Source organism: Rosa rugosa, chromosome 1 (genome assembly GCF_958449725.1).
Source record: "Rosa rugosa chromosome 1, drRosRugo1.1, whole genome shotgun sequence".
In the NCBI taxonomy this organism is placed as follows: domain Eukaryota; kingdom Viridiplantae; phylum Streptophyta; class Magnoliopsida; order Rosales; family Rosaceae; genus Rosa; species Rosa rugosa.
This window is the reverse complement of record NC_084820.1, coordinates 52,032,885-52,041,731: the sequence shown is the minus strand read 5'-3', so window position 1 is coordinate 52,041,731 and position 8,847 is coordinate 52,032,885. Positions and strand designations below refer to the sequence as shown.

At 36.6% G+C, this 8,847-nt stretch overlaps 1 protein-coding gene across 1 annotated transcript; it reads left to right on the top strand.

Annotated features, from left to right (window-relative positions):
- Nucleotides 1-749: 749 nt before the first annotated feature.
- LOC133725374 (uncharacterized) lies at nt 750-4,162 on the top strand. Its single transcript, XM_062152599.1, has 3 exons — nt 750-889; nt 2,849-3,047; nt 3,788-4,162. Exons 2-3 carry the CDS (start codon nt 2,866-2,868, stop codon nt 3,972-3,974), a joined length of 369 nt encoding a protein of 122 aa, XP_062008583.1. The 5' UTR covers nt 750-889; nt 2,849-2,865; the 3' UTR covers nt 3,975-4,162.
- Nucleotides 4,163-8,847: the final 4,685 nt, after the last annotated feature.

The window sequence follows — 8,847 nt, the reverse complement described above, 5'->3', positions numbered from 1 at the left end:
CCACAAGTTTTGAGACTTGGCCTCAATTTCTTTGACAAACTCTTCATCCCTAATCCATAAATATATCTGCCATTGCACCAATCAATCTCTTTCTATTGTTTACACTCTCAGGTCGTCTCTACAATTTATAATAGGAGTGAACTTCTCCTGCACACCCCCGAGTTCCAATAAACATAAGCAAACCAAGTCTTGGAAACTGTTATTAATTTGATGAAGATTTTATATCCAACTCCAATGAACATAAGAACAAAGTTAAGTATGTTTCCTAGTTTGATTAGGATTCTATATCAAAGTGGATCAAGTCTTCAGCCTTAGGTTTCTTTTCCAATGAATATTTTCAGTCAAGCCGAATGTGAACACCAGCCAAACACTTGAATTGGTAAAACATAAACACTAAGACCAAAGAGAAATTAGAACTAGATGCGCCGCCGTTCAAAAGCATAAAGTGGAGGACATTGGGAATTGACTTATAGTTCCCTGCAGACGGATTGGAACTTTAGGATTTGAAATCTTAAAGAAACCAACCCAGGATCATATCAGAGAAGAGAACCAAGTATCTGAAACTGGAACTGAAATTGCCTCAATCCGAGTCCTTATATAACGAACCCCTTTTCTCAGCAAAACAAAATTCAAATTCTTGTAAATAGGAGGGTCGGGTCGGGTTGGTGCAGAGACCCTATCAAGTCGAACCATCTTGACTTGGTAAAATGTAAAACCATTGAAAAGCTTAATTCTTTCTACCACGTGGTCACTGCAGAGAAAAAGTATCGAATTTGTATACAATATAAATTCAAGCCAAGTGAATCAGCGTACTTGTACTCTCTCCCTCTATCCAAGGCTTCTTCTATGTGTCCTTCCTTCTGGTTCCAAATCCCTAGGACATATCAAGGTGCCTTTTTGTATCCCATTTTGTATCTTAATAATCATTTTAATTTTGGGAATCCTATTGCTTTGTTTGGCTATTTTTGTTTTAGGGTTGAATTCATGCTTTGTTAATCTTATGTGGTGAATGTTCCTTTGCTTGCATTGACTGAATTAAAGTGTGTGCTTTGGAGGTATGTGGTTAGTGTGGTTTGGTTTGGTTAGTGTGGTTTGGTTGGTGTGTGAACCTGATCAGAATCTGGGTTCAATTTGGAGTAGGCTTTTTCTTTTTTATAACTGGGCTGTGGCTGCTGAAATGGATTCTTAACCATTGATGATAGGATGGTGTTGTTGATTTCATAGATTTGTCTTGAAACCATATAGCTAATGATCGGGTAATTCATGTGATGCTGTTTTCGCCAAATCTTAACAAGCATTTATAATGATGCTACGTTTTGTTTTCAATCTTCCAATTGAGTTTCATTTGTATACTAGAAGGGCGCTACATAACTTTATGAATGAAGCATGGTTCTCATGAAATGAATCCTTTGTACCATCGGAATGATTTTGAGTTCTAGAGAATTTTGAAGTTTTAGTTGGAAAATCTTGTGTGGCTAAATTTCAGGAACCACTCAGATTTTACTGTGACGAGTTGTTGCAATGTTGTTTTATTGTCATCATTTATTTGATCTGTGCAGGCTTGAAAGCTGTGTGTATTCAATATCGTTGTACTATAAGTGTCTCAATGTGTTTCCATGAGTAAATGGTTCTGAGTTGAAGTATGTATTTGGGATAGTAGACAGAAAGAACGTATTGTGTAGTTTGGAGTGATGTGTCTTTTTTTTGAGTAGTATGCCTTTCTTTTTCTTGCATCTATAACAATATATATAGTTTTTTTCCTCTTACCATAGTTTTGATTGTATAGACGAACATTTTGGAAAAGCAAAGCTTCCCAAGAAACTTAAGTGACAGAAGAAACAGAAAATTAATAGAAAGAGAACACAGAAAATTTAATGAGCCAAAGGATGCTATTAATCTTTGTTCAGTTCCGCTAGCCTATTCTCTGAACTGGTGGAATGTGTGAAAATTACAGTGTAAATTTATGATTATCTGATTTTCCTGCTCTTGGCAGCCAATCAAACAAGCCCATTTGGCTCTTTATTTTAAAAAAAAAATCATGCTTTTTTAGTTTTTATTATGTAGAGAGTTCCTCTGCTAGCATTGACTAAGTTGAAGCAACTTTTTGACGAATGTTGGATTTGTTCTTTGGTTGATGGGTTGGCTTGATTAAAATCCGGGTTAAATTCTTGTGCTATTGTGAGAGGTTTTGTATCTGAGCTCTAACTACTGAATTGGGTTCTTACTCATTGATAATAGGATCATATTATGGATCATATAGGTTAGTCTTAAAACCACTTAAGTTGATGATCATGTTATTCATGTGATGTTGTTTTTGTCAAATCTCAACCACCATTCACTATGATGCTACTCTTTGTTTTCAATCTTCCAAGCCCAAGTGTGTGAGTTTGATTTATCTAATAAGGGCACTTGATATCTATATATATGAATGAAGCTTGGTTCTCAAGGTAGATTGAAATGATTTTTTTTTTTTTTTAACATATGGTTTATTTTGATTTGTAGAGAATCTCTAAATTTTACTATGAGAAGGCTTTCTGAGTGAATTTCAGGAACCATTAAGATTTTATTGTGAGGCTTTGTTGCATTAGCTTGAAAGTGTGTGTATTTGAATATCCTAGTGACTCAGTGTGTTTTCATGAGTAACCATCTTGAGCTGAAGGATGTGTTTGGCATAGTAGATTGAACAGAAGAGTTTATGTAACTTGGAATAATGTGTCTTTTTCAGTCGTATGCAAGTTGGATAATTTAGCCTGTAAGATATTATTGTCCCTACATTGTCGTGCATCTAAGATGATTAGGATGTTGTTCAATGTATTTTCTATTGCTTAAATACGCTTTATATTATCAGGTTGATTTAGTGAGTCCATGGCATCAAAGTTACCTCAGTTGCAGACAAAGCTGGTCCAGGTGTCAAACTTATTAGCCAAGAATGGAAATACCTATTACAAGCAGATGATGGAGAAGAACAAGGGCTATATCCAGGAGCCACCCACCATCGAGAACTGTCAAACATTAGCAAAGCAACTGTTCTATACTCGTCTTGCCAGGTTTTTCATTTGCTTCTTTTCTATTGAACATTTTATGACTCAAGGCACCACAGTCATCTCGAAAACAATGCATATGAGTGTAGAATTCTTGTTCCAACAAGCCAGTTGTTGATAATACCTCTTTAAGATCTTGTGTAGGACTTATGAATGCTTAATTTATTTCCTGTGCTAATTTCCTATAGCTGTTCTATGTGCTTTCCCTTATTAAGATTTTTGTTTTGCTGTTGGGTCACATCATACAGTCTTTCTATATTCACAGAGGGTGTAGTAATAATTTGTAGATCAATAACATTAAGATTCTCACCTAAATGAGTTGCATTGTGCACTTTAACTTCTCGAGTTGCTGCAGCATCAAATTTTTACATTTAGCAGCAACCTTTCGATCCCTTTTATCTGCACACTAGCTTTATCTATTTACTTGTAACAGTACGTCTGCAGTATAGGGTGGTAATAGTCTTGATAAGATGATGATACAGTTTAGTTAACATGGGATTTCTAGAGATAACCGGTATGCTTCTTGGATCTATAAATAGGCGTTATCTTCCAAGTACTTTGTCAAGGTTAAACTTATGATATGGAAATATCTACTTTGTTATAGGTATATGAACATCTAAAATACAGGTTGGACTCTTTTCTCAAAAAAAAAAAAAAATACAGGTTGGACTCTTATACGCTGCATAAGCAATGCCTGCTTTGTTTTCACCAGTTGGTTAACTTTGCTTCTCGTATTTTATCTACAGCATTCCTAGTCGCTACGAAGCATTCTGGAAGGAACTTGAAGGTCTCAAGGACGTTTTAAAAACCACAGGGGAACTGAATGTGGAGAAAGCTGGCATTATTGCTCTGTTTGGGGTCGAGTGCTTTGCTTGGTTCTGGACTGGTGAGGTTGTAGGAAGGGGTGGTACAATCACAGGCTACTATGTTTGAGTGGCGCTGCATTAGGACTAAATCTAATAGTTTAGTTGTTGGAGATTACTATATGCATGTGACCTGAGTCACAATTTTCTTTTACAATAGAAATTTTGTTTTTTTTTCTGGACATTTTAGTTGAAGCTGGCAAGTCAGCATAAACATCGCTTACAAAATAATTGGTAAGGTTTCTGTTTGCTTCTGGATTTATTGACTCTGGGTCATCATGTCTTGTGTGTTCTGGTATTTGGCTGTAGCATATTCGTTGATTCATTCGGTCTGGAATCCAATCGTTGACATATATTTTTATTTTCCTATGGATTATAATCTGTTATTGACTTATTGTTTATGAGGATGAACTTGAGGAATCGAATCCATATTATGCGAGCATATGTATGATATAGATCATAATCAAATGATAGTGAAGATTGAAGAATGTCAACTTCACTTTTTCTGGATTCCCCCTCAAATCCTCAATAACAATCTCTAAATGCAACTTGGGTAGCAGTTTTAGAGAATGAAAACAAACAAACGTGGTTAGTTTGGACAATGAATACAATGGTAACTCTATGCAAATTTAAGGAACTGAACTACTATACTGGTAGGAGGAGGACACCAATTTGGTGAACGAAAAAATTAAATATGAGTATAGATGCCTGTGTAGCAAATATTAGTTCAATTAATTGAACTACAAAATATGATCGACAGTATGAGTTAACCACTAAAAGGCTCGATTATTGTTTTGATATGTGGTGCAAGTATAGTTTAATAACATAGTATATTATGCTAGATGGTGTAAACCTATTTATGCATTAACTAATGTACTCATAACTAAACACCAAGAAACCAAAGGAAGCATGATTCAAGGAAAGAAAGTGCATCAAAAGGAAATTGTTGCTAGTCCATTTTGTCCCACCAAGGAATGCTACTCACATTTCCTTTCATCACTAAAAGGCTTAATTGTTGTTTTGATACGTGGCGTAAGAATGTAAGATTCACATTACTATAACATAACATGTCATGCTAGACTGTGTTACCTATAATGGATTGACTAATGTACTCATAACTAAACACCAAGACACCAAAAGAGGCATGAATCAAGGAAAGAAAGTCATCAAAAAGAGCTTGTTACTACTCCATTTTGTCCCACCAAGGAATGCTACTCACATTTCCTTTCATCATTCATCATTCATCATTATTTTTCTCATCTCACGATTTTAGTTTCACGAATACAATCTTATTTTTCAATCTCTTTTCAAAATTATCTTTGTATAAAATCAACTAAACCGGAAATCCATTAACGGTCTTACTAATAACTAGAAAGTAAACAAAGAGCGGATGCATTTTTCTTTAAATGATTAAAAAAAAAAAAGATTAGTAAATAAAGCTTTCTGAGATCTGAACACATTGATGAGAAATTCTTGTGTAGGGGCACCCGCACCACGTGGCGGTGCGTCTCTCCAATCAGAATAAAGAATTTTTTTCCCTCTTTTTCAAAACTGCCCCTGATTTTTAATGTGAAATACTCAAAATACCCCCCCTGCTTGGGCACTGATTGAGCCGCCGCACTGCCACGTGGTGCGGGTGACGTACGGAAGTCTCTCTCCACATTGATAATAAGAACAGAAATTGAAACAGGAGAGTGTAAAAGAAGATGACTAGCCGGCACGATTTTTAACCACAAGTAAAAGTCCCACTTGGATTTCTTGGATCGAGTTAAATAACTCCGTCGACATCCACAAATGATGGTACAGAACTACAGAATAAAAACAAATGGCTGAGGACCTGGTCAACTGCTCCCCTTCCCACCCTGAGTTGTCAAATCTCAACAGAAAATAAAAACCGGTCGAGTCACAAAAACAGTGAAGATTAAGCGCGTGACTGGGTGGAATGAGTAGAGAGAGAGAGCAACAGAGTTGGTGCGATTTGCAGGTGTTCATGGATTTTAGGGTTTCTAGGGTTGGAAGGAGGGGCCATAAGCCATTCGGGCACGCCATCTTCGCCGTGTCTGGCTCTGAAAGGACATCACGATCACTTTCTTTGTTTGTGGGTGTGTTAAGTTGAAAATGATGAACAGTTTGGGTTGGAACTAGTCGACCTATCCTCATCACCGACCACAGTAGGTACTCATGCATGGCATTCTTCATTCTTGCTTGTGGAGGGAGGGTGACCCTACACACCCGACTCTTTTGTTGTCCACTTGACCCCCGCTATGGAATAACACATCATGCCCCCAAGTGCTAATGCTTGCCTACTCGATTCATATATATCACTATAAAACCTCGGTTACGTTACTTGCATCATTACTATCCTATTTTTTTGGGAGGGTTTCATTCCAAAGAAGCGTCCAATATCATGATTTACTAGTTGTAACCGGCGATGGCGGAACTAGTATCGAAATTTAAACCAGGCTAAATCTCAAAGTAATTTTTATTTATTTTGAATAATTTTTATTTCGACTGATATGAGAGAATTTTTTTTGAAGATAAATCCCAATTACACTCAAGATCTCAAATACTAAGGCTCCGTTTGGGATTGCCTCGCAGCTTTTGTTCAAAATTTTAGGTTTTATTGTATTTGGTAAATAAATAAAAAGCAACTTTAATTGAAAGTTATAGGTCACTGGCAGCAGATTTTAGAAGCAGCTCAAAGGTTGCTTTTAGAAGCTGATGTGGATCAAAACATGCTCTGCAGTTGTTTTATGTACTGACAGCACTTTTAAAAATATTATTTATCAAACACGAAACTATTTTAATTTACAACTGATTATTCTCACAACACAGCAGCATTAATTTTTTTTTAAAAGTCACAGCAATCCCAAACTAGCCCTTAAGATAATTCAATAATTCATTAACTGAATAGCGAAATGAGAGTTTTCCATAGCAAAAATTCTACGTACAGTTAAAGCCGTCTCACAATTGTTGGAGGCCATATGCGAGATTGAAGATATGCCTTCTTTACGCCGTCTAAATGAATATATCATTGAAATTTTTGTTATATAAAAACAAATATGAATACAAAATTATTCATATTTTTTCAGTTTTTGTTTATTTTGGGTCTCTTATCTTATATTATATTATTTTTTCACTTCTTTAAAATGCAAAAAAAAAAAACAAATAAGACAGAAAGAGGACTAATACTTGTTAACAAAAATTCAATTAAAACAAACAAAATTACAACTGAGTTATTAACAAAGATTTTTTTTACGAGAAAAGGTCAGCCCATTATATATATTCAGCAAACAGTACAAAAACGAAACACCCATATAGGGTCGACAGAAAGAATCGTTCCTTAGGGAACCCTAAAACCTATTCTAAAGCAAGAATAAGACCTAAGAAACGCCCAGTACACCCACCTTTTAGGAAATTCAGGTACCATTATTCCAAACAAAGATCAAAATCCTCCGAAGTTAAATAAGTAAAATGATCCTCAGAGAATTTGTTCTTTGTGACCTGATAAAAAAACTAAATGCTAGGAATGGAAGATGACCATCCCCTCCAAAATAAAACAAGCCCAGTAGGCCCACCAGTTAGCCCACAAAGGCCCAGCCCACAAGGCACTTACAAAGGACACCCTAAGAACTGCTAAGGGCACCCCACCACCACCTCTGACTTGTCTCACCGTTGCAAAGCTCCGGCATAGAGTCACTGCGAAACCATCATGATTAGGCCGATTCCTACCCCAGCAATCGGTGTCGCCTAAGAGAGCAGATCGAGCCAGATCCCCATCCGTCGATCGCTACCCTCATCTCCAAAATCAACCAGACCAAAACGCCCCAAACAAGATCCGTCGAGAAGCATCAGATTCACCACGACCAGTCCTCGCCGACTACAGGATTTTGGGCTCGACGACTAGGTTTGTGCGCCACCGCTAACGCTACCATTAGAGGGCAGAAACCCTCTCCACCTCCAAGGATTGATTCTGCTATTCGCAGTACCACCTTCACCCAACACATAAGGAACTAGAATTAGATCCAAACCCGGATCTAATAGTCCTCCACCAAAGCCGTAAACATCGAGCATAAGGAAGAGGAAAAGCAAAGAAAAGCATTCAGGTGATTCAGCAGCGCGCCCCAGGACAACATAGAACACGCCAGTGGAAGGATCGATTGTGGCAAGAGTCATAGTTTTGAAAAATTTGTCGAAAACGGGAGGCCAACGAGTAAACCCTAGCAGAGCAGCTAGGTGTAGTCTATAGTTATTAACAAAGATAAATACAATACTTACTCAAAAAACATAAATAAATGAAAGAAAAGAAATTTTATTCACACATACCAAATTACTTAATGCACACTCCCATTTTTGAAACTTTTTTTAATACGTTTTTACCCTTTTTGATAAAGATGAACAAAAAGAAAACTACAAAAAACCGAAAACAAAATAAAGAAAATAAAGACTTTGACCTAGAACTGGAGATGACCAGGACGACCAAGATCCTACATTCAATAACAACACAACTAATTTATCCATGCAGTCAAAAAACTTCTCATACTCTATTCAAGTTTTTTTCATGAATTTGATAGGTGGAAGTAACAAATTCAAATTTGAATATTAAGTTTTTGAGTTTCTCTACATATTTAGGACTCCAAGTGGTCTACGGTCTGCAAGCATCCTAGTGATTCATCTTTCTCATGGTATATTGATTAATTGAAAATCTTGGAGGTTAATTGAATGGGAAATTACTATAAAAAATAAAAAAAAATCTTCTCTCACTTTGTCTCCATTGTTTGTTTGTTGAGTTTCATTTGCTTGCCAATTTCCTTCGATTTGGTTTCACATGAAGGATGGTGGTATGGGTCATAGAGGTGAGACTGTGAGAAATAGGGTACAAGATTGAGGAGCAGCATGCTTGGGTTCGATTTGGCAGAAGGAAGAAGATGATGGATGGAGGA

Bases quoted from the DNA above. Each gene is read 5' to 3' on its own strand.
- LOC133725374 (XM_062152599.1), top strand. From the start codon at position 2,866: ATGGCATCAAAGTTACCTCAGTTGCAGACAAAGCTGGTCCAGGTGTCA. The intron at 3,048-3,787 runs GTTTTTCATTTG...TTTTATCTACAG, and splicing joins TTCTATACTCGTCTTGCCAG to CATTCCTAGTCGCTACGAAG.